This window comes from Punctularia strigosozonata (genome assembly GCF_000264995.1).
Source record: "Punctularia strigosozonata HHB-11173 SS5 unplaced genomic scaffold PUNSTscaffold_9, whole genome shotgun sequence".
NCBI classification, from domain to species: domain Eukaryota; kingdom Fungi; phylum Basidiomycota; class Agaricomycetes; order Corticiales; family Punctulariaceae; genus Punctularia; species Punctularia strigosozonata.
The window spans coordinates 239,875-263,724 of record NW_006767441.1 but is presented as its reverse complement, the minus strand read 5'-3'; the positions used below and the strand labels follow the sequence as shown (position 1 = coordinate 263,724).

The 23,850-nt window shown below is 52.9% G+C and overlaps 7 protein-coding genes and 1 non-coding gene across 8 annotated transcripts; 2 read left to right on the top strand and 6 right to left on the bottom strand.

Moving 5' to 3' along the window:
- Positions 1-57: 57 nt before the first annotated feature.
- On the bottom strand, positions 58-591 carry PUNSTDRAFT_71700 (uncharacterized protein; the record flags this gene model as incomplete). Its single annotated transcript, XM_007385241.1, has 1 exon — positions 58-591. One exon carries the CDS (start codon positions 589-591, stop codon positions 58-60), a length of 534 nt encoding a protein of 177 aa, XP_007385303.1.
- Positions 592-717: 126 nt separating this feature from the next.
- On the bottom strand, positions 718-2,623 carry PUNSTDRAFT_121248 (uncharacterized protein). Its single transcript, XM_007385240.1, has 10 exons — positions 2,561-2,623; positions 2,204-2,510; positions 2,099-2,151; positions 1,995-2,042; positions 1,859-1,945; positions 1,764-1,808; positions 1,683-1,706; positions 1,541-1,621; positions 1,235-1,490; positions 718-1,182 (listed from the first exon to the last, which is right to left on the bottom strand). Exons 1-10 carry the CDS (start codon positions 2,570-2,572, stop codon positions 773-775), a joined length of 1,323 nt encoding a protein of 440 aa, XP_007385302.1. The 5' UTR covers positions 2,573-2,623; the 3' UTR covers positions 718-772.
- Positions 2,624-2,893: 270 nt separating this feature from the next.
- Positions 2,894-2,987, top strand: PUNSTDRAFT_t77. The gene has a single exon. It is a non-coding gene; the product is annotated as a tRNA-Ile (tRNA).
- Positions 2,988-3,314: 327 nt separating this feature from the next.
- On the bottom strand, positions 3,315-4,892 carry PUNSTDRAFT_71768 (uncharacterized protein; the record flags this gene model as incomplete). The annotated part of the gene is made up of 2 exons (XM_007385239.1): positions 3,315-4,707; positions 4,762-4,892. 2 exons carry the CDS (start codon positions 4,890-4,892, stop codon positions 3,315-3,317), a joined length of 1,524 nt encoding a protein of 507 aa, XP_007385301.1.
- A 1,339-nt stretch (positions 4,893-6,231) lies between these two features.
- Positions 6,232-6,535, bottom strand: PUNSTDRAFT_71615 (uncharacterized protein; the record flags this gene model as incomplete). Its single annotated transcript, XM_007385238.1, has 2 exons — positions 6,232-6,325; positions 6,381-6,535. The coding sequence occupies 2 exons, from the start codon at positions 6,533-6,535 to the stop codon at positions 6,232-6,234; spliced, it is 249 nt and encodes an 82-aa protein (XP_007385300.1).
- A 4,683-nt stretch (positions 6,536-11,218) lies between these two features.
- On the bottom strand, positions 11,219-13,668 carry PUNSTDRAFT_114516 (cytochrome P450; the record flags this gene model as incomplete). Its single annotated transcript, XM_007385237.1, has 15 exons — positions 11,219-11,337; positions 11,395-11,456; positions 11,507-11,740; positions 11,797-11,826; positions 11,881-11,915; positions 11,972-12,111; positions 12,160-12,253; positions 12,304-12,553; positions 12,603-12,679; positions 12,731-12,826; positions 12,879-12,976; positions 12,999-13,069; positions 13,272-13,336; positions 13,394-13,491; positions 13,545-13,668. 15 exons carry the CDS (start codon positions 13,666-13,668, stop codon positions 11,219-11,221), a joined length of 1,593 nt encoding a protein of 530 aa, XP_007385299.1.
- Positions 13,669-16,512: 2,844 nt separating this feature from the next.
- Positions 16,513-19,075, bottom strand: PUNSTDRAFT_104430 (histone acetyltransferase ELP3). Its single transcript, XM_007385236.1, has 10 exons — positions 18,949-19,075; positions 18,662-18,897; positions 18,535-18,605; positions 18,321-18,483; positions 18,143-18,267; positions 18,007-18,087; positions 17,543-17,944; positions 17,370-17,493; positions 17,020-17,304; positions 16,513-16,968 (listed from the first exon to the last, which is right to left on the bottom strand). The coding sequence occupies exons 1-10, from the start codon at positions 18,971-18,973 to the stop codon at positions 16,810-16,812; spliced, it is 1,671 nt and encodes a 556-aa protein (XP_007385298.1). The 5' UTR covers positions 18,974-19,075; the 3' UTR covers positions 16,513-16,809.
- A 2,928-nt stretch (positions 19,076-22,003) lies between these two features.
- On the top strand, positions 22,004-23,184 carry PUNSTDRAFT_135702 (uncharacterized protein; the record flags this gene model as incomplete). The annotated part of the gene is made up of 4 exons (XM_007385235.1): positions 22,004-22,120; positions 22,179-22,202; positions 22,248-22,395; positions 23,138-23,184. The coding sequence occupies 4 exons, from the start codon at positions 22,004-22,006 to the stop codon at positions 23,182-23,184; spliced, it is 336 nt and encodes a 111-aa protein (XP_007385297.1).
- Positions 23,185-23,850: the final 666 nt, after the last annotated feature.

Genomic DNA, 23,850 nt, shown 5'->3' with positions numbered 1-23,850 from the left:
ACGCACCGTTCTGCTACACAGGGAATGCCCTATCATTCCATTCCGTTCTACGCCAAGCTAGTTCCAGCTCGTATTCAGGCGCTTCAAGGCCGTGGTTCCATCGCTGGAGTTTTCTGCCACCCCGTCGCGGAACTGCCAGAGCTCATCCACACCCTGATCCAGAACCTTTCCCTGGCGTCGCCAGCTCTCGGCGCCTGTCGTTGAATCCTCGACAGCTTTTGCCGGCCTTTCGAGATATAAAACACGCTGGTCTTGCGGGAACTCTTCGAAAACTATCGCGACATGCGCGAAACCCTCGACCGACAACAGCTTTCCGTCTCCTACCCCCTTCTCGAGCAATGCCTGATTGGCCGCGCCTTCGATCCACTCATAATGCGCTTCCACGCTCTTCCAGCCGGAGAGGAGGTATACCCGCTCGCAACCGCTGTCGTCCGGGGCGTCTACATCTCTGAAGTAGAGAAGCGGGTAGCCGGACCAGGCGCGCTGGTCAGCGGACAGTGCGCGAAAGAAGTCAATCGTGGTCAGGGAGTCCCATTTGTGCGGAGAGTTAAGACGTAGAGTAGCGAACTCTGTGATCGACGCTGGGGACATGGTAGCAATCAGCGAAGCCAGAAAGGACGCGTCATCATCCTCGCGTTGCACTAATGTTATGTGCATGAGGGTCGGTCCCGCCTGTGTGTACGATCTTACTATGCTATCACGGCCATCGAGGCGAGCGCAAGATTTGAATCAGAAGCAGTAGTACAATGAGCAATTCCACGAGTAAGATTCACTACCAGTGGTAGGAAGTGGTACTATACATAACGCGCACACATACTGCAAGCAAAGTCTCCACGCCGACCGCGCCTATAGTGAACCATCCAGCCGCGCTCATGACTCGTCTTCGAGCGGCGCTGGGCTGCCCATCATCATTCGGCAGGGCGTATGTAGGTTGGATGCCGGCCATAGCAAGGCTCAGCAGGACGATGCCCGTCAAGAGCATGAGCGCCGAGCAGACCGCGAAGCCGCGCACGAAACGACGGGCACCCATATCTCGATCGATGTTAATCCCTTCGGAACCCACGATGATGCCCATCCCACCCGCTGCAACAGATGCGGCGACGAATACGGCGGCTGACCATGCGATCAGGACGAGGTCGCCCCTTTGGCCCGAGAACACCGCGCTCCATGAAATAGAAGCCCCTGTTAAATATAAGCACAAAGCGGGCGTGGTCTGGTATACTCTTGAACAAACCAAAAAATGCTACGGCACCCAATGTAGTGAAGTTGGTCGTGTACGAGGCTGCGGTGCTCATACCAAACGCCTCTGACCAAGGTCGGCCAACCGTCGCGCTTCGCAACAGCGGATTCCGAGGCATGTTCTGTCCCCGTGTAATCCATTCCCGGGCCGCGGTATTCGACGTCGCGTCAGCACCTCGCAGTGTTTCGCCCACGGACGAAGCTACTATCTGTGGTAAAGATGTGGGTATGAGAGGAGGGCTATCTCGATACTGTGAACAATTAGTATGCATGTGATAGTGCGTAGCATGCACACACGTACCTCTTCTTGGTTTGCCCATGTCTGTTCCAGATCGTCGAGACTTACGTCGATCCATTGCCACATGTCTGTGACCCATTCATGCTGATAAATAACGCGATAAATTGAGCAAGCTGGTTGCTTCGTTGCAGGATGGCGGTTTCACCTCCGTTACTGTCGCTTCCGTTGACTATGCTTCAGTCAGCAGGGAGCGTGCGAGCGCCGTACAACGATTTAGCTAAAGTACCTTTTGCAGATAGTTTGCAACGGGTAAACTTTGCATCCTTAGAGCCTACTCATTCCCATTAAGCAACTGATTGGAGTCAAAAGGCGGATACGCACGAACGCTTCCCATCGAGGTTTTTGCTCCCGCCAGAAGGTTTCCAATTCGTCAACACCGACGCGAATCGAAGGGTGTGCACCTTTGACCTGTAGTACGATTTCGGTCGATATAACGCAACGCGTATAGGTAACCTTCCTTGGCCAACAGTCGTAAGCGCTGCTCTCTCCGAGGAATCATGTCACGCTACAGTATAAGCGTGAGCACGGTCGTTGCAATCATCGAAGTCAAACAGGACGAACCTCATGAAGGACACTGTTAACGATGAGGCTGTCTGATACAAGTCGATCTTGTACTGTGGATACCGAGGATTAGATATGTTTACGTTCATATCCGACTGGTCGTACTTGGCCGGCGCTCTCTGTCCGCACGACATGATTCGAGGAACAGCTGCTTTCCACTCTTCCACTTCTCGCGCTCGACCTTGACGTCTTCGTCAGTCTCCGTGACGGGGAACGGGAAGTGAACGCGCGGTTCACTAGGTTTCGTCCTGCGCCGGAATAACGGTGTCCACTTGTTCTTCACGCGCGTTTGGGAAGTTTCATTGTCTATAGAATTCACGGAGGACAAGTGCGGGGCACTGTCTATTTCCTGATGCTCTTCGAGTTCGTTGTAGAGGGACGACGACCGTGAACCAGGCGGTGAAGTCGCAACCTACGTGCAATGAGCATACAAACCATGCCAATGAATGCCGCTAAGCATACCGCCGAAGTCATGCGACAGGCACTCTGCGTCAACGAGGGCGCATTGAAGGTCTGGAGGACAGCAAGCAGCTCAACCCGCAGACAAGCGCCCGTATGTGAGTAATTGCTGCGGCGAACCAAAAGGATTCGGACACAGCAAGTCCGGGTCCAGGTGCTTCAACGAGTGTCATAACGCTGTATCCCCAGAGTTGAGAGTTTACGTCGTGCTTGCAGACAATGAAATCTCAGAACATGACGCAGATCTGTCCAAGGCCTGTCGATGACCGAGCTCCGCAGGTCTCATTTATGAATTAATTATAATGCTATATATTTTGCCACGTTTAATTGTTTTATGGCCGACTAGCTCAGTTGGTTAGAGCGTGGTGCTAATATTTGCCGCTTCCGCAACATTACGCCAAGGTCGTCGGTTCGACCCCGGCGTTGGCCAAGTATTTTGATCTCCGTCGATGCCGTCGGTGCTATGACCAGCAGCCGTGCGCGTTATGCGTTTAGATTGGTCCCATCTCGGGATTCCTCCGTCGACACGCCCGCCGCATCCCTAATCTTACCATACCAGTGCAGGAGTCGGCGCTTCTTCGGCAAGGGACACTGGTCTGCAACAAAGGCCGGCAAGAGCAGCGGACGCAAAAGGGATTGGGATGCCTTCTTGACGATTTCGACCGTTTCCAACACGTTGATGTCTATAATAATTGGTGTCGAATTAAAATGCATCTGATTGTACTATATTACTACCTCCAGTCTGCTATGCAATTCATTATTTCCACCTGCTTCCATGATCATCTATGCTCGGCGTAGGCGACGGCGTCCTGGAAGGGTACGGGGACCCGTACGGAGCACTAAGGTATCTGTTCGTGTCCGCCATGTGCTCGAATCCGGGATTCGACGCATTAGACTCCTCGCTGGATCTGCGCTTGTCCTTGTCCCTCTCCGACGTGAGGCCGAGCGCGGTAGCGAGCGCCCGGGGTGAGCCAAATGGTGAGCCGCGTTTCGTTGGGAACTGGCCCAGGATTGGCTCGCTCCCGTTGATAGGTGACCCGGGAAAAGACGGCGAGTGGTGAATGGACTTGGGCATCACCTTCGCTACGGCGGTGGGGACCTCCTGTCCGGCCGGTTGGTTGTACATCCACGTAGACGCGAGGACGGTTGAGGCACCAATCACGAAACTGGGGGTAATGTGGAAGTCGAAAAGCGCGACGCTGGCGAGGAAGGAGAGGATGATGCTGAGCGAGGTCGCGAAGCCCTTCATGATGTTGTCCGAATACTTGATAACGAGCGCGGTGATGAGACCACCGAGGGCTTGGATGAGTACAGTCGCCCAGGCCCACCCGCCAAAGTTACGAAAGAGGCCACCGAAGAGGCCTGAAGGTGCGGAGCTCTCCGGGGAGGAAGAAAACAAGATGGGCGCAATCGCCGGGAGGAGGGAGAAGAGCGAAAGCTGGACATTGCGAACCCAGAGGTCGGCTTTGGAGCCCTTGAGTACCATTTCGAAATACACGCCTGCGAGTCCCGAAGTGAAGCAGGCGAGAACAACGGCGCCAAACCCTTTGAGCGGGCTCATGACGTGAACATGTGGGGAAGAGTGCTCATGCCCGTGGCTTGCGGCGTGGTGTACACCCTCCATGCCATTGTCCATTTCCGCAACAGCGACCACAACTTTGGGCGGGCTCACTGCCGTTTGCACCTGCACGATCCCGACACCGAGGGCGAGGAAGAGAAGGGCAAACCATTTGGTAGGGGTTAACCGTCTGCGTAGCATGACCACGGAGAAGGCGGCGGTGGTGAGGATCTTCATCTGGTAGGCGACCTGGAAGGTGGCCACGGGCAGGTTGCTGACGGCAACGAACTGCAACGAGTTTTGAACCACGTATAGTAGCGCAGGTACGGATAGTTTCCAGCAATCTGGGCTGAGGATGTCGCGGCATAAGCGAATGAAGGGGGAGGAAGGCGGCTGAGCTGGTCCGGGAGAGCGCGGGGCGGGCAGGAGGGATGCGTGGTATAGCGCGATGATGAACGATATCGAGCCCTTGATCAGCTCGTTGAGCAACACGGCGGATGCAGGCGAATAGGAATCAGAAGGTGAAGTTGAGACACGCGAGTAGTGCATTACGATTGAAAGCGCCGCATTTTGCACGGCTAGCGTCACCAACCTGGGTCGTATGTTGAGATAATTGGACGTGCAATTGGTGCGTGGCGCGACTCACGAAACATATTTCAGTGGTAGTCCCAGTATTGTCGGGGAGCTCTCCTGACTGTTGCTGACGGGGACGCGCACCGAAAGTTCCGGTGTACCCTGCCCACCCGAGGAACCGGGCACTGGTATTAACGGTGCCATACGTTGTCCTCCTCCGCCAGCCATAGTTGGCGGCGCCAGGAATGTCTGGGACGAGGAAGCGCGTACGATGGGCTGAGGCCGGTGATACATCGTGTTGGATGGGGCCGGGCCCGACTCGCGTATGACCTGATCCTGAGTGGACGGTCAAAATATGGCTGTTAGTCGGTTCCAGGCTCGATGTCGACAGGTTTGTCGTCAGGTTCGTTTAGCCGTCGATGATAATAAATGAAGGCGGCCCGTAGAGAGGGATGAAGTGGCCAGCGATCGAAGGAGCTTGGGTGCACAGCGTTCGCGTTGGTCTGGGTTCTGATATGGCGCGTATCGCATCGGAGGCTTCAACTGAAATTATGATTTCCTTTCTATGTATGCATACATATATATCATACATCAAACGGAACGTCGCAAGAAACGAACAGCCTAGGAGACCAACATCCTGATTGCGAATACAGTCATTCGCCCACGCGTATGCGTGGTCATCAACATGGCGTCGGGTGTGGCTGGTACAACATCGGGACGCACTCAAAGAAAGGGTAGATGAAATGAACATATTTTCTCATGTTGCTCCTGGTTAGCCTGTTGAAACGCAAGTCAGTCGATGAAGCAAAGACTGCAGAACAAAAAGAAAACAGAGACGCCTCAGTCTCGCCTTAAACTCTCCAACCGCATCCAACCAGCCAGCATCAGAACCACCCGAAGGGAATATTCTGAGCGGCACATCTGCCCTGGCAGAACCTCGTATATCGAGGCGGGATGCGTACGCAGTTTACCAGGATTATCATTCACAGGCAGCACGATTCGAACAAACCACTTTTTACTCACAGAGTACATATACGATACACGAGTACGAGGACCATGACAGGCTTGTGCGACTCTCCAGGTTATCCTGCGTCATCACCTCTCGACCAGTGGGAAAAGCATCAGCAAAGACTGTTTTTGAGATTCGTGTGAGTCACTCTTCGACGTTTGTCTGGACCATCTATCCTGCAGAGCGACGCCTCAGAGAGACGCCAGAGGAAAGATAGTAATTTGGTCGTCGTGGTTTGAGAAGAAAAATGCCGCCCCGCGTCGACTGCTTATAGGCAGAATCCACGTGACTAACTGGAGCGCCCCTTGCAACAGCCAGCACTTAATGATATACTACTACTGTGTTCTCATCATAGCGAAGACAGATTCCTCAAGGACGATAGCGCTAGTCACCGCACAAAACTCAAATATCTCTCTTCCTTAAGACCAAAACGTCTGCTCGACTAATACATTCAGGTGGTGTTGGCCAAGGATATGCGTTATATGCATGCAACCTGCAGAGGTCCAGTCATACGGGAACATTAATGCAGATGTATCATGCTTTTATCAGCGATTCCAGTGCCTTCGTAACATCGCCGTTATTTTGCGAAAGCTCGCGCTCTGCATGGCTTCGTGGGATCTCGAGTTCGCTCACCTGCAGCGCTTAGGTTACATCTGTGCTCGTACGGATCTGACTGCGGGAACTCAACGATGAGATCGACGTCCTCCTTCTTCATGTTTGCGGTATCCTTGTGAGATTTTGTGACGGGCTTATCGAGCAGACCACCCGAGCCGTACATCGTTTCCAGCTTGAGTCTGTTGTAGGACAAGCCGTCGACAAACTGTTCGTAACCGCGCATTCATACGGATTCGCTAGGCTCAGAGCATCGTAGCATACGTTCATGATCACTTCGCGTTCCGTTCCGTTCAATCCGTTGGCGCGCACAGACATGGCGGTAAGCAGTGAGCGAGAGTCAACTTTGTCTAGTCAACTTTGTCTTGTCAAGGAGCGTGGCGAATGCGGTGCCGCAGGGCCACCGCCGCCTGGAAGAACCAGGGCGCTTACTGAGAAATATCGACCTTCACTTCTTGTTTCTCTCCACATCCGCCATGGACACTTTCGACAATTTCCAGTATGACTCTGCCTCGTCGTACGGTGGCATGGGCATAGTCGATGATACGTCGTCGATATACACCGCGACCACAAACACCAACCTCGCCTCGGATCTAGAGACTTTGTCTCTATCTGAGAGCGCGGCCACTTCTCAGCAGGGACAGACGGGCGCAACTCATACACATGCACATAGATCTAGACCGAGGAATGGCGGGATAGAGGAAGACTTGGACGCTGTTCTCGACGATCTAAAGGACGAGGGTCAAGTTGATCTTCCGCCGCATGCGTGCAGGTGAGTCGGATAGGCAATATGCATTTTGACCTCAAGCTCATGATTTTCCAGCTATTGTGGTATTCATAACCCAGCGAGCGTTGTCAAGTGCCTGATATGTTCGAAATGGTTCTGCAACTCTCGTGGAAACACATCCGCATCTCATATTGTTAACCATCTTGTTCGTGCCAAGCACAAAGAAGTCATCCTTCACGCCGAGTCGCCCTTGGGCGAGACTGTGCCCGAATGCTACAACTGTGGATCGAAAAACGTGTTTATGCTTGGCTTCATTCCCGCCAAGTCCGACACCGTCGTCGTCCTCCTGTGCCGCCAACCTTGTGCGGCCATTTCCAAAGATATCTCATGGAACGCGTCGCTCTGGGCGCCGCTCATCGATGACCGATCATTTCTGTCATGGCTTGTCAAGCCACCGAGCGAGACCGAACAGCTGCGCTCGCGTCAAATTTCGTTCCAGCAGATTAACCGCCTCGAAGACCTGTGGCGCGAAAATGCAAACGCTACCCTTGAAGATCTGGAGAAGCCAGGCGTGGATGATGAACCGCAACCTATCCTCCTCCGCTATGAGGATGCATATCAGTACCAGAATATCTTCGGGCCCTTGGTCAAAATTGAGGCCGACTACGATAAGAAGCTGAAGGAGAGCCAGACTCAAACTGACATCACTGTGCGTTGGGATATTGGGCTGAACCAAAAACGTGTGGCATGGTTCTGTTTGCCCAAGCTCGAGAGCGGCGAAGTGCGATTGGCCGTTGGCGATGAACTGCGGCTCCGATACATGGGGGAGATGCACAAACCTTGGGAGGGTGTTGGACACGTTATCAAGATACCGAACAGTACGTTGCGCTCTCATCGCACGAAGGTCGGCGCTAATACGATAGTGACAGACGTTTCGGACGAAGTAGGGCTAGAGTTGCGCCGTACGGAAGGCGTGCCTACCGAATGCTCCCACAACTTCGCCGCTGATTTCGTATGGAAGTCGACGAGCTTCGACCGAATGCAGCTCGCGATGAAGACCTTTGCTGTGGATGAGAAGAGCGTCAGCGGCTACATTGTGGGTGTTTTAACCTTTATCTCCGCGGAAGCCTTCCACTCACACCGCTCGGATCACGTCAGTACCACAAGCTCCTGGGACACGAAGTCGAACCGCAGGTGCTGCGCACGCAGATGCCCAAGCGCTTCTCCGCCCCCGGACTGCCCGAGCTCAATCACTCGCAGATGTATGCGGTGAAGAGCGTGCTTCAGAAGCCGCTCAGTCTTATCCAAGGTCCGCCCGGCACGGGCAAAACAGTCACGTCAGCGTCGATTGTCTACCACCTCGCGAAGATGAATCCGGGTCAGGTGCTCGTATGCGCGCCCTCGAACGTCGCCGTAGACCAACTTACAGAGAAGATCCACGCGACGGGCCTCAAAGTCGTTCGCATCACCGCCAAATCTCGGGAGGCACTTGATTCAAGCGTTTCCTTCCTCACCCTGCACCAGCAGGTTGCGAATAACACGACGCACGTAGAGCTGCAGAAGCTGATCCAGCTCAAGAACGAGCAGGGTGAACTGAGCTCGAATGACGAAAGAAAGTACAAGACGCTCATTAAGCAATGTGAGAAGGAGATCCTCGGCGCGGCGGACGTCATCTGCTGCACCAGTGTGGGCGCTGGTGACCCAAGGCTGAGCAAATTGAAGTTCCGTACAGTGCTCATTGATGAAGCAACCCAAGCTGCGGAGCCTGGTAAGTCTGAAGCTGTGTGCTTATCTCATCCATCCAATCGTTATTCAATTGTTCCGTAGAGTGCATGATTCCGCTTGTCCTCGGTTGCAAACAGGTCGTTCTCGTGGGTGATCATCAGGTAGGTATTTTGGATGCATCGTGGACAACCTTCCTTGACATGATGCCTTCCAGCAACTTGGACCTGTCATCATGAACAAGAAGGCCGCTAGGGCAGGTTTAACCCAATCCTTGTTCGAACGCCTCGTGGTACTCGGTAACCGACCAATCCGCTTGCAAGTTCAGTATCGCATGCACCCCTGCCTTTCGGAGTTTCCTTCCAATATGTTCTATGAGGGCACCCTGCAGAACGGCGTCACCGCCCCGGAGCGGCTGCGGAAGAACGTCGACTTCCCATGGCCCGTCCCAGACACGCCCATGTTCTTTTATCAGAATTTGGGCCAAGAAGAGATATCCTCAAGCGGAACGTCTTTCTTAAATCGGTCCGTCCCTTTGTGAATGGTTCAAAACATCTCATCTGACGTTTGCCTAGGACTGAAGCCTCGAACGTGGAGAAGATTGTCACCAAGTTCTTCAAGTCTGGTGTGGTGCCCAGTCAAATCGGTGTCGTCACTCCGTACGAAGGCCAACGGTCTTACATCGTCAATTACATGCAATTCAACGGCTCCCTGAAGAAGGATCTTTACAAGGAAATCGAGGTTGCCAGTGTTGACGCTTTCCAGGGTCGTGAGAAGGACTACATCATCCTCAGCTGCGTCAGGAGCAACGAGCATCAAGGCATCGGTTTCTTGAATGATCCACGGCGCTTGAACGTCGCGTTGACACGTGCGAAGTATGGTGTCGTCATTCTTGGTAACCCCAAGGTTCTCAGCAAGGTATGTCTCACGGTCACCGTTCGGGACGGGCTCGCTGCTAACTGGTGATTACAGCATCCACTCTGGCATTATCTCCTTACACACTACAAGGAGCGAGGCTGTCTTGTTGAAGGACCCCTGGCCAATTTGCAACCCAGCATGATACAGTTCAGCAAGCCTCGGCGGTCGCTTGGGAAGTCGATGGAGCAATATAGACGCTTCGAGACGAACGCGAAGGACTACCTCAATCCTGCGAGTACTCAGGATGGCGAGTATTCTGGGTAGTGAGCTAAACATGGCATTAACTTTTTTGTCTTCTCATAGGCCGCCGAACCGGGCTAGGAGCTGCCTCAGGAACACCCAGTCGTTTCGATGCCAGTTTTTACCGTACCCACGACGCGCTCGGGTACATCCCATCGGATGTTCAGTCCCTGCGCTCGCAGGCCACATACTCATCGGGAATACCGATGTTCGCCGCTGGCGGTCCATTTGCACCCGGACAACGTGGGCCCACTGGGGCGAAGCGCAGCACTTACGGAAGTTACGCCAGTTCCATTATATCGCAGGACATCGGACATGCGGACACAGCGAGCATCAGTGGTAGTGTCATCGGCCCTTCGGAGCGTGGTGCTAGCAGCATTGCGTATTCGCAGTCTGATCGACTCCGCCGCCGTGGCTCCTTGACGTCGATGGCGGGAACCTCTGAACTCGGCAGTGCTTCTCAGTATGATTACAAGAGCCAAGGCGATATGACCGACATGGACGACATGAAGTCTCAATATACCTCATCACAGTCGCAGGCTGGACTGACGGTATTCTGACGAATGTCAGGTGTCAATCATCAAGAACGCTTGCACCCCGCCCGGACCCTCCGGGTTCGAGTCCCGCCAACAGCCAGGTCTTTACCCGCATGACGTGGAGTGCCTCGTAGCGCCCGGACCCTGGAAGTGTTTGACTTGCCTCGACGCACCCGTCGTTGCCGTCGCGTACCGGGCCCAGTCCCCAGCTCTTGTGTATTGCTGCCTGTGTCCACATCTGGCCCCCCGATCGCATCGCTGCGGCCCATCTTCCTATTGTGGCTTGCGCGTATCCCTGCGGTATATGATCGGCATTATCCACTATGGCTGTCTTCACGTCTGTTTGGACAGGCTACAGACGTAGGTTCCCCTCCTCCCCAGCACATACATGGGCGGTTTCTTCCAGCCGGACAATCGTGGCCGAGTAGTTGTTGAACGCATGCCATATACCGCAACGTATCGTACAACGCGATAATACAACCGTAACCATGTTTATAAACTATATTCCTTGATGTCATACAGTTGAATAGATCAGGAAGGGTCACTTGCCCTGCAGAAGGATCAGTCACTCATGCTCCATTCAAGGGATAACCAAACAGAAATAGATTCACGACAATGCAACCCAACGAGTTCGCGTCCCTGCACGTTGAATTCAGGGTTGGGATGATGGACCCATTATCAGAGCAGAATCTCGCTGTAGGGCACGCATGCGGATGTGCAAATGCGGCCCTCGAAGTCCAGCAACTGTAGGGTACTATGACACTTTTCAGATGAGCTCTCGATCGCGAAACGTTTGACTTGCCTGTATTGGAGCCATGTTCCAGCGAATCTCCGTTTTGGTCATAGTCAAAGCAAAGCGCTCAACGAGCAGGCTAAGAGAAACCTCTAGAGTTCACCATGAACGATTGATACGGTACTTCACGGAAGCAATGAGAGACCTACTCATTTCCAATTGAGCAAACTTAGAACCAATGCATGAGAAACCTCCGCCACCAAACGTCATCCTGAGAAAACGCTCAGTAAACAGCAGACGAACGAGCGAAGTGTCACGCACATACTAGAATAAATCCCCGGAATATGCGCGTCAATGAGTGTCTGGGGTAAAGGTTGAAGGAATCGCTCTGGCTTCCATTCCAGAGCATCGTCGCCCCAATACGCTGTCGACCTATTAATAGCCCAAAAGCTTATCACGAGTTTGGTACCGCGAGGGACTGCGATGTGATGCAGCATCGAGCCGTCGGTCGCTTTGAGAGGCTTCGCCAACGGCAGAGTCATGTCCTGAGTGGCCCTATAGCAACGAAGGGTTTCTAGCGAACCGCAGACCATAGCGACCAGAAGACTCACATGCGAGAGACATACGGAACAGGAGGGTGTCTGGTATAAGGCTATCAGCTTTTCTGCGTATGTGGAATGGTGGATGCGACCCACAATCTGAGAGTTTCTCGAACAACAGCATCCAAGTACTACATTATAGGAATGTATCGTCAATGTTATGTAATGTGAGAATAATCTTCCGCACCGGTAGAGTGTCCAGTTCCTCATACGTTAAATCACCATCACGTCCAGCTTTCGCTTGCACTATCTCATCGCGGAGCCTGCGTTGCACGTCCTGATTTTGAGAGAGCAAGAACAGAGTCCGTGACAGAGCGTTTGTCGTCGCTGGATGTAGAATTCAGTATGCCGCCTACTCCCACGCCTGCCACTCACTGTCGGTAGCGGCGAAGACCAGAGTCGACATTTGAGCAATGACTTCCGCTTCCGGTAAGCGGTCGTTATCGGAGGCCTTCAGGTTTGCCCTCAACTGATACATTGCGTCAGTGGCGGAAGCTCGGGATGCCGAGAGCATTGTACCAAAATCGACATTATGTCCTTTCCTTGACCGAGTTGGTGCATGATTGCATCATCTCCTCGCTGAATTGCTTCTTTCTTGCTCTGATAGACCTCATGGCTAGCCTCATCAAGGGTTGCCGTGATATTCCGGATGTGTTGCACGCGCTTGATCGGTATGTATGGGAGCATGCGCTCAAATAGAGTAGGTATGCCAAGCATAGTCACCCATGGGAGGAGCTCGCGCAAAATTGCAATGGAGGCGAACGCCGGCCTGACATGATCAATGAGCGTCGATCGAACAGCCCAGGTTTAACACGCACACAATAGCTTTGACCGCATTAGCATATCGATTCTCCCTCTGCTCGGTAAGGGGATCGAAAGAATAACCCAATCCGGCCTACTTCCCTTGTTGAGCCTGCGTAGTCCAACTCGAGGTCAGCCTACTCACCTCACCAATGAGTACCATCGCTGTTCTGGACATCCAAGCCAGGACGTCAATCTCCTTGTCATCTTCCGACAATTCGAAGGCTAATGCATCGCATAGCTAGATAGAAAAAGTCAGCCTGCCGCTCGCTTTGAGAGAAACGCCGATCAACCTTGTGGCAAACCGAGTAAAATTGAGTGACCATGTGTTTTATATTACGGGTGGAAAAGACCGGATTCATCAGCTTCCGTTGCTTCTTATGGCGGTCTCCTATGCGGACGAGTTAAGTCACCATCATAAAGTCGCAAAACTATTTTACCGTAGGTTGCCAGGAGTCCCCGTCCGAGGACTAATGCGCTGAGCCTGCACGAGAGAGTAACGGTAAGCCGATCGCATTGTTCACAGCGGGAGAGCGCCTGACTCTGAGCAGTTTCCAAGTCATAAGTCAACGAGAGACGCTCCAGACAAAATGACGATCACGCACCGGTGATGGCAGTGCTCTTGACGTAGGTATATTGATCCTAGGGACAGTTGAGTTCAGCGGAGATGATGCGGATGATGGTACGGATAGGTCACCTTGACAAGAACATGATACAGCGCCAGAGGATCAAACACGTAGAGTCGTCTTTCCTGAGGAAAATAATATTAGAACCAGCGCTGAGCTAGTATTTGTGCCAATTTCCGCACTCCAAACATGCCCCAAAACGAAAATACACCACCGTACTCGTCGCAAGCAGTCTGATGCCAGTCCCAACCGTCCAGATCCAGGGCTTGATGGAGGTTGCCTACAGTTGTCACATTAGTGTATACGCCTACACGGTCTGAATCTAGAATGCACCTGTTCGCCAGGACGCCCGAGGGGGGCCTCGTACGAGACGCAGAGGCGATTTCGTAGCTAGCCACCGGAGGCCTTTGAACAAAACAAGGACCGCTACTGCAAGTAGAGTCAACTGTAAGAACATCTCTGGCGCCTGTGACGGTAGCATCGGAGGGTACCGAACACAGATGAAGGGCTGGTTCATATAGCGGATCCTAGTAGGATTAACGCTGAAGAAGGTGGACGGCTCGGCCTCGATACCCGGACCCCGTGAATCGGCGTGTCCGACAAGGTCGAACATGTGGGCTGATAATCGGCTTGAGTGTGGCAAAGAATCGCAAAGTTGGAGAAGGTACGCTCCCGCAGTGTGTGGAGATGCGCCTAATTGAAATGAGAAGATGCATCGGCTAAGTGTTTAAAGCGCATGTCGTGCAGGTCAGGTCCTCCTGCATAATCTTGCACGAGTGTATCTCCCATCCGGGCGTAATGGAGGAGTCCCGATGTCATGCCTACCCAACCCAAAAGAGGCATAACCTCGACAATAGGTATTTCCGCCGGGTCCGCTATATGTTTACAGGGTCGTGGTCTGTAACCCCGAGCATGCCGCTGATTGAGAGATAACGCTGCAGTCCCTCCGGCTGGTGCACGGGCGTGAACCGTAATAACCGCGTCCCGTGGTCCTAGTGCGGCTCGGCATCAAGGCAGTCGCGAGCGACAGATCGGGAAGGTGAACGTGCAAGAACTGGAAAGGTGCGTTATGGTAGCGTGCGGGGTACCTTGCGATTGACCTTCCCTAGCCCTCCGTTGCTCACGCCTGACGCTGGTGGCGTACTTCTTCGCCCCCACCTTGCAATGTGTTCATGAGGAAGACGCTGTGCCTTCCAGGACGATCGTGCCGATTAAGGGTACGGGAAGTTAGCCATGGGACAGGAACACGCTGACAAAGGAAGCTCGCCGCACGGTACAAGCTTGGACACCGCGCGGTCGAATTTGGGGGCGCGCGTCCCGGTAACGTCACTAGAGGAATTCCCGGGAAAGCGTCAGCGTTGGTCTCCATATACAATATCATTCAGCCCCGTTCAGTCCGAGGGCTTTGTGCTAGATATCACGGCGCAAGGACAACGAACCCAGAGAAATAGCGAACAGCTTCGACGGTATCCCGTATCATTGATGACAAGGCACAGATGTTGTGGTCCTTCACAAGCAATGATCTACCTGGCCGAGGCTCCGAGGAGATATAGCATGAGAAGCATGAAACAATCGGATGCACACCTCTGTCATCTAGGGGCCAAGATTTAGGCTGGAAGAACCAGAACACCAAACACGAGGAGGTGGGGTGGACATAGTGAGCGTTAACATACGGCTTATTTTCGATGGCCGGCCGAGCTGGTTCAGTATTTGCGGACTATGCCCAGCGTGTCCCAAGAGATGCATCTGGGAACGACGCGGAGATCGGAGCATGATTCATGTCCTTGTCAGGGCAAGCAGAACGGGGAAGTGGCACGCTATCAGCGCAACTTGTCCGACGGTAACGTGGCTCCAAATACATCTTTCCGCTTTCTGCGTCAGCGGTTGGTTGAGACGCCAACCATATGCTATACCAGTTCTCGGATCTATCAGAGCTCTATATGGAATGCCGCAAACGCATTAGCATAGCACGAAGGCCGCCCACCAGTCACCAATGCGGTCAGGAGAAAGAACGGGAATACCTGCTACAGCGACCGCACCCGTTCTTTGTCCCTATTCACCAAGTTCCACTTATTCACCGAAGTTGCAATGTTGACAATTCTCGGCCTAAGAGCGCGGTTCGACAGAGTGCTTTTTTTTGCGGGCTGCAACGCTGAGCACCAGGGGGGTTGTAAGGCACGAGTCCTTGAACATCTAGAGAGACTCAGAGTGACGTTCCAGATCTTCAGGGCGTCTGAGATCCTCATGGTGTCTAGCAACCTCAGGTACACATTCAAAGACGATCCCATCCTCAAGCTCCAAATAGCGAGGCGAAGAGAAAGTAGAACGTGAGAAAGTACGCGAACGCCTTGTCCACCGGATCCCCAATCCATTGCCGCAACTGGCACTCGTACTTCCGCCGGCCTGCGACTGAAGGGGTCCTTGGTTTTATCATCGGCCCAGTTTCATCGAATTGAAGGACATGTCCATCGATCTACAATGGGACGCGCTCCTGGAATCATCGCTATCTTCGTCATTGGTCGACATGTTGAATAAACAGCTGTCTACCATCAGTCGTCCCTCCTTCATCGGTCCAGTGCAGGTAACCTCGTTAGACTTCGGATCCGTTCCCCCGGACGTGGAACTAGTAGAGCTGCGTGACATATATCGCGACTTTCTCGAAGACGACGAGGACGAGGACGCAGAACCGGATCCCGTCAAGGTCACCGAAGGCGGTTCAGACGAGGAAGGCTTCGAATGGGTCTCCCGCAAGGCCGCGGCCAAAGCTGCCGCGGAGGACGACGGTCCTGCGTACCATCATCTGCCGCCCCATGTGCGGTATGGGAGGGGACCCGTCCAGGACATGTTCTCCTCCACGCCGGCGCTCCGTTCCCCCCGGCAGCCCTGGAGCAGCCCCCTGAGTGCCAGCTTCGTTGATACCTACCTTGGCCGACCTGGGCCTTCCATCTACCGCCCGTCGTTTCCCGCCTCGCCATTTGCGAGCGCGTTCAGTCCCCAGGCACAGTTTACAGCGTCCCCTCAGACATCCTCCTCTCCTTCATCGAATTCAGCGGCCTCGGCCCGCGAACCCGAGCCGTCTGCTCCTACACCTCGGCCAAGTACGCAACCGGACTTGCAAGTCCATTTACACATCACATGGAACTCAAACCTCCGGCTCTCTCTCACCACATCCCTCCTGATCAATTACCCTTCTCCCATGTTCATGTCGTTACCGATCAAGTTGTCGGTCACCGGGCTGCTATTCACGGGGGAACTCGCAGTCGCCTACGAAGGCTCACGAAAGCGGATTCATCTATGCATACTGGATGACATGGATCCCTATGGTCCTGCCGGCGAACGGCCTAAGCGTTCGCCCGACGATACCCCTCCCGATTTAGACGAGCTTCCGTCCACAAAGCCGCTTCCTATTGGCCAACGCTTGCTGCCATCGATATACATCGAGAGCGAGATTGGCCAGGCCGACATGCACGTTCTCAGAAATGTGTCGCGTGTTGAGCGGTTCATCCAGGACGTGATTCGAAAGACCATCGAAGAGGAGTTGGTCTTCCCCAACTTCCATACGTTGGTGATGGGCGAATGATGGCAGTGTGAGCGCGATCTACAGCAGTGACTTGCTCATGTACGGCCCATCCAACTCGTAACCTAGCTTCCGGTAGTAATCGCGCGTGCCGACGCCCGAGATGACCGCGAGTTTGATGCTTCCGTGCTCGTCCCTGGCTATTCGCTCCGCCTCCTCCATGAGGAGCGTGCCAAATCCCTACGCCAGGATTCAGGCCCATCACATCGCCCTAGGTGAATTTTCACTCACTTGATGCTGGAACTTGGTGGGATCCCGCCCATGTACAGGCACAGCGGTACCATACACATGCAACTCCCGCACGATGCTGCATCCACCCTCGTCACCTTCTTTTCTTACCAGCTCGGGCCTGAACGTGCCCTCGTCAGAACACTTCCGCAGCCGTAGTAGACCGACGAGGATATCGCGTTCTGGATCTTCATAAGACAGGAACGTCTCCCAGCCGCCATTCGCCGTGTAATCGCGACGTAGAAGTTCCACCGACTCTGGACGAACTTTGTGGTGTATCTCGTGGATCTATAGAAGAAAAGTCGGTATAATTGATAGGCACGTTCAAGGTGTCAACGCTCAGAATAACCTACCCCGACTTCACGGAACCGCACGTCTCGACATTCGGCGCCGAAATCCTTCATGCGATTCAATGCGAGCTCTCGTAGATTCCCTGAATTCTCGCAACCACTCGTGACCAACGGTAACGGAATATCCCTGCGTTCGGTCAGCAATTTTCCTGCGTAAGCAACAATGCAATACAGACCGCTGCACTCGATATACCCGCGTCCACGGCGGAACCAACGCCATGATCCTTGCGACAACATCCACCAACACATTCGGAGTATAGTTCTTGTACCTCCCAGTTCGCCATAGCTCGTACAAACCCGTCCCGCGGATCACCAGCGTCGGGTATATCTTCAGGCCGTCGCTACGAAACGCTGGGTTCTCGAAAAACTCTTTGAATTGTTCGAGGTCGCGCTCGACGCCTACATTAGGCAAGTCGGGCATCATGTGTGCCACGACCTTGAAGCCGGCGTCTTTGGCCAAATGAAAGGATTCTGTGACGGCACGAACTGTATGGCCACGATTAGTGTCCCGGGCGACGTCCTCGTAAACGGATTGCACGCCGATCTCGAGTCGGGTGCAACCATATCGCAACATCTGACTGTGGAGAGGACAAGAAATGGTCAATGGCTCGATCAGGTGCATATTCGGCAGGATAGCGACCTCAGATGCGGTTTTAGGCAATAGTCTGGCCTTGTTTCGATGGTAATCCCGATGGCTTTTGACTTGCTTCTCTCTGAGAACCTTCAGACGGGTGTCAGGATTTTGCACAGAGACCTTGACGGTAATTGAAGCTGACTTTACTGCCTCATCCACATCTGTGCCCGTGAACCCGGAGAGCGCGTTATGAAGCTGCGCGACAAATTTCTCCCGGTAGTCTTGCGGCATGCTCATGAACGTCCCACCCATGATGATAAATTCAACCTGGCGGCAGTCAAAGTTAGGGTTGACAGAACCCACCGTCGTTCCATACATACCTTGTCCACGCTGTGTCCGAGGGCCTTGAGTTGCTCCACTCGCCCTCGCGTTTGTTCGTAGGGGTCGTATCTGGCTCGAATGGCTCGCATACTCGTGGGTTCGTACCCCGTGTAGCTCTGTGTGCTATAATCGAAGTCCGAGTCCGGGCCTCCTGGGCAATAACTGGAGTCAATGTAAGTCACAAGGAATATTCCACCGGAATCAGTCACATACACGCATATGTTCCCAGTCATTGCAATGTGCGGACATCGGTGAGGTTTGCACATCACTGCGACGACGGCGATCTGGCGCGCTCGTGAACAAACATGAGCGGCGACAGATTTACATCGAATGCACTCACCCCACTGGCTGTCCTGATGGGGCGCGCCCGAAGCTTAGGCAAGAGGTCCTTTTTGTATTCATCTGGGATGGCACTGATGATGTCAACTAGCCGAGGAACACCTCCGAAGCCAAACTTCTTGCTGAGTCGCGCGCGGATTTCGTTGAGCGACACGGTTTGGTTGGCGTCGTGCGCCTTGATCAGCTCCGCCGCGATACCGGAGGTCACCCGGAGCAATTGTTCTGCCTGAGACGGGCCTAGCGAGTGCATCAGTCCGATGCGGGCAGACTGAACGTGTGTGTGCTGACCATCGACTGTCGTTCTTTGCACCATGATAATCCCGACGAGTATCTACCGATTATTGAGGTTGCGCACAACCTAGGGCAGAGCAGTGGGCTTGATATCCGCAATCGACGCTTCAAAGGAACTGCGTGGTGGTCTGGTCGCTGACAGTGATTTAGATTTAGATTCTTCGAACGGGCAAACGGATGCTGCACAGCCACAGACGACGCCTGCATGGGCACCCAATCATTGGCCCAGCAGCCAGCTCGCAATTCCTACATGTACGGTAGTCTTACATACTTGGGAACATGAACGATCCCTCTATCTTGGCGGTCATTAGCTTTGTACGCTCGGAGCGGATTGAACACTATCTACGCACTCCGCCTTGCTCCCTACATGGATAGCGAAGTTCTATCCGCGAAGCTACCGCGCAGCAGGATCACATTGTGTGGAGCGCTTTGAGAACCTTCGGGTTAAATCCAAACATAACGAAAGGATTCACAGAGGCTACCACGGTGCGCTCAACGTCCGAGTTCTATGTTGAGGTGCGCTTACAGACGCTTACTAGAGAGTTATTGGTGAGCAGCTCACGACCTATGATTCGGCAGTACAATCAGGACGACGCCAAGAGGCGAGCATTACCTAGCGCATTCCTGGCCGTAACGTGCAAGGCTCTCTCAGAGCTTTCGGATTTGAAAACTGCGCTACTACGATTAACATCCCATTTCATCCCATCTCCGAGCCCGCATTCAACCGTGCTACATTCTCCTTCACCACGGGGGCAAAGCCGACGACTGCCACGTACTCACGGGTGGGCGGGCTAGCGATCAAGCTCGATATCTACAGCGGTGCATCTCCTGGCGCTGGCAAAACGCCTGCCGTCATCTACTTCCACGGCGGCGGTTTGTTTTGCGGACAGCGTGACGATGTCCTCCTCCCGGTGACTGAAAGACACTTCCTGTCCTGCGTTTCAAACCTTCCGCTGTGCGTCATTTCGATAATAAAATCTTGTTCGCTTCAGATGCGATCTTGATCCTCTCCGCGGACTATCGCCCCCTGATCCCCTTCACCTCGCACGACCAGCTTGCAGACGTGCGGAAGTTGTCGACCTTCCATCGATCCCTCTCCGCGTCTTCACATCTCTCTCCGGGTGTCTCCATTGACATGGACGCAATCTCCGTCGCCGGTCTGTCGGCAGGCGGATACATGGCACGCCAACATGCCTCCACGCTTCGTGTAACAGGCCTGAGTAGAAGTAAGTAGAATCGTGTAGAACGCACCCGAATAGCGTAGCTTATCGTAGGATAGCGTCGCATCTGCGTACGCTGACTCATCTGACTCATACTCGCAAGTATAAGATAAGCGCTTAGCGCGCCTCTCGAGCTCTCGGAGCTCCCGTGTATATCTTAGATAGTAATTGATTGATTCTATTGTATGCTTCGTTGTATGAAGCATCTATAGATAGATTGAATACTCACTGAATCAACTACCGTCTCACTCGAACTGAAGGCCTCGCCGACTGATCAAGAACCTTAAGATTATCTTATCGGTAATCCATTAGATTAGATATCTATCTATCTACTGCTACCGTTACACTTGGTGACCACCTTGGTTCAGTCGATCGGGATCTGAAATTACCTGCGCAATAACTTGGCGAATTGTCCCGAGGGAGATTCGATCCGAAGACATCAAGTCAACTATTCAAGTACTCACCACGACATGTCGAATACCGATAACCGTATGGATGGCCGTAATGCATCCTTTGATTTACCTGAGCCGCGAGATCGCGAGGACGATGCGCCGCAATCACATCAACCACATATCTCGGGGACACCTCTAAATGAAACGATACCCCTGACCGATCCTCCTTTGAGACCTCCGGGTCTGCCGCCCCTTCAACGGCCTGATACAGCTCCACCATCGCCGGATTACTCGTATCTGAGGGTACCAAGACGTGAGATGGAACGACTCTTACATCCCGACAACTCACGCGATTCGAATCACGCATTCTCAATGATTCTAAGGAATATTATAGTAGATATCTTCGAAAAGAATCAAAAGATCGAATCAGCGGTGGAAACAATGAGCAAGAAGATCGATTCACTTACTGAGGATGTAGGAAAGCTTTTGAAGAAGCCGGCAAGACCTACGACGATATACCACTCAGCACCAGAGGCACAGGAAAAAGAAATGAGAGACATACGAGAAAAACTCGAGGAACTGCGAATTCGACAAGATAGACACATCCTCACGACGATCGAAGCGCGCGAGGACGCTAGCAGGATCCTAACGACTATTCAGCAACATCAGGATACCCATAGAACACAAGAGGACGTACCAATACACCGAGCAAGCAATATTTCGAATGTATCAGAGTCCCGACGCGATCCGCACATACATCGCGTCGAAACACCATCGTCCGATGATTCTACAATAGCAGAAGTAGAAGATCCTATAGGGCGAACATATTACGGCGTTAACGAGACGCACTGTCACTGCGATTGTACTCGCATCCTTCCAACAATTTCGACTCACCTTGACCAATTGACTCAGTTAGTACACCATCAGAGCGACATGAGAGACCAAGACTCCGACCAAGCAACACTACGATGGGCCGATCAAGCTGAAATGAACGGCTTCATCGGAGAAAGCCTGACTCATCTCAGTCAGGAAATGTCGGAGGTAAAAGACGCTCTCGCAGATCTACAGCAGAATTGCGCGAGAGTCGAGGATATCGACGAGATCCGAGCCTCCCAAACTGAGAGACAAAGCCAGAGCAGCACAGTACAGCACAGTCAACCGCCAGTACCGACGGATACACAAAGAACGCAGCGCGAAGAAGAGGAGCACCATAGAAGTTCACCGCACGTAGTATTCTCCAACTTAGGGAATCAGCCGGCACACCGTGCCGACACCATCGGCAACACGGAAACAGCGCCGCTGTCACAGCCGACGACTCGGCGAAGCGGTGCCGACGAGCCGGCACGACAGCCGAACTCCGCGACACCAAGCTTCATGCCATTCACGCCGTATTTGACTAGCACGCCGCGAGGACAAGCTCTCGTTACTCCAGCAACTAATATGCCGACATCTGCTTCGTTTATTACTGGTCTGGACGATGGCCGCGTCAAGCTCAAGCCTAATGATTTCCCCAAATTCGGAGGGAAGGACGAAGACATTGACCGCTGGATCGAGCAAGTAAGTACAATTAAGGATCTGGCTCGAGCTGATGATGATGCTCTGCTCCGAATAATAGCTCTGTTGCTTAAAGGAGATGCTAGTAAGTGGCTCACTACACTATCTTACGCTGAACGCAGCCGCTTAGTTACCTGGCAAGACTGGCAAGATGCGCTTCGTGCAGAATACCGGAAAGCAAACTTCGAAACTCACAAGGAGGAAGAGCTACGCCAGCGAATGTGGTATCGCAATGAAAGCTTCGCCGAATACTACACGGATCGACGGTCATTACAACGGTATGTATTAGGAGAACGAGCTGACGATCAACGATTAATTAGTGATATGATGCTCGGCATCCCTCAATCGATGCAAACCCTCATCAAGACGGCTACCGGGCAAGTTCTTAATAAGAACTTGACAATTACTGAATGGAAGCGTTTAGTTATCGATGCAGAACCCGGACTCATCGCGCAATACGGTCACTTGCGTCCCTACAAGCCACGCACCGATGCTGAAAGAAACCCAAACCAGTCTCGGGGACCGAGACCCTTTTACAGAGGGGGGTACCAGTCGAACACACCGTCGAATTCAAATTCTAATGATAGATCATTCACGCCATCGTCTCAGAACACTCAGAATCGAAGCCAGGGACAAGATAGCAGGAACACGACGCCTGTACAGAATTCGAGAGGCGTAAATACGCGGCAAGACCAAGGTCAGAATAGAGATTATCGTCCTCGCAATGATAATCGAAATTCTAATCCGTTCCGACGAAACGACAGATACAGTGGTAACCAGCGACCTCAGTATAACTACAGGAATAATAATCAAGGTCGCAACAATCCCGCCCGAGCGAACGTCACTACAACCAATGCGGAGGATAGTTCGACTCAAACAGCTTCGAATAATATCACAGTTGGTGTGTACAACCAGTACGATTCCGAGGAAAGCGAGCACTATGCTACCTCTAACTTTGCAGACTGTGTAGAAGTTCTACAAGCTGAACCGATCACTCGAAAATTGTCACGCATCCAGCAGTCCTCAAACAATCCAAACTACAAGCTTACTCGTTCACGAAGACCTAACAAGGCTCGCATTGCATCAGACGCAGCCACAAAGGGCAGTGAGCGTCCAGAACACTCCGAAAATGGAATTCAGGCTGACCAGACGGCTTTGGAGAATTCACAGGACGCAACTATGACTGTCGCTTCGGATCCAATGGACATTACCTACGAAGACAAGACACCGGCCTTCGTACTAATTTCTATCGAAGGGCAGAACACATCCAGGGTATTCAAGGGATGCATCGACTCAGGTTCGTCAATTAGCATGATTGACCAAGAATTTCTGAAGATACATTCGCCTTCGACTCGATTACAGACATGCTCGACTATCAGAGTGAATGGAATAGGAGGCAATTCATTCATCACCTCCTTTGTCACCCTCAACATCGCGCTCACTGATCTAGCAGGCCACATAATCCAATATCCGGCCAAATTCTATGTTAACCCGGCGAGTACTACGAAGATCATCATAGGAAACAATTTCCTAACGCATTACGGAGCTGTGATTGACGTAGACGAAGGGCGTCTGAAATTACGGAGGGACTCATCAAGCAAGGCTTCATTTAAGCTGGAATGTAAGCCGTCTTTGCCTCCGGATGTTAAAGTACTGAAAGCTTTACCATTCGAGGATATCACGCCGCTCGAGTTCCAATTCGTATTGACGGATCGGTCAAGACGCCGCACTTC

Bases quoted from the DNA above. Each gene is read 5' to 3' on its own strand.
- PUNSTDRAFT_121248 (XM_007385240.1), bottom strand. The intron at 2,043-2,098 runs GTTCGTCCTGTT...CTTATACTGTAG, and splicing joins TTAACAGTGTCCTTCATGAG to CGTGACATGATTCCTCGGAG. The intron at 1,622-1,682 runs GTGAAACCGCCA...GTTATTTATCAG, and splicing joins CGGAAGCGACAGTAACGGAG to CATGAATGGGTCACAGACAT.
- PUNSTDRAFT_104430 (XM_007385236.1), bottom strand. From the start codon at position 18,973: ATGGTGCAAAGAACGACAGTCGATG. The intron at 17,494-17,542 runs GTCTGTATTGCA...GACCGAACGCAG, and splicing joins CGGGTATATCGAGTGCAGCG to GGATATTCCGTTACCGTTGG. The intron at 16,969-17,019 runs GTGAGTGAAAAT...ATCCTGGCGTAG, and splicing joins CCACCAAGTTCCAGCATCAA to GGATTTGGCACGCTCCTCAT.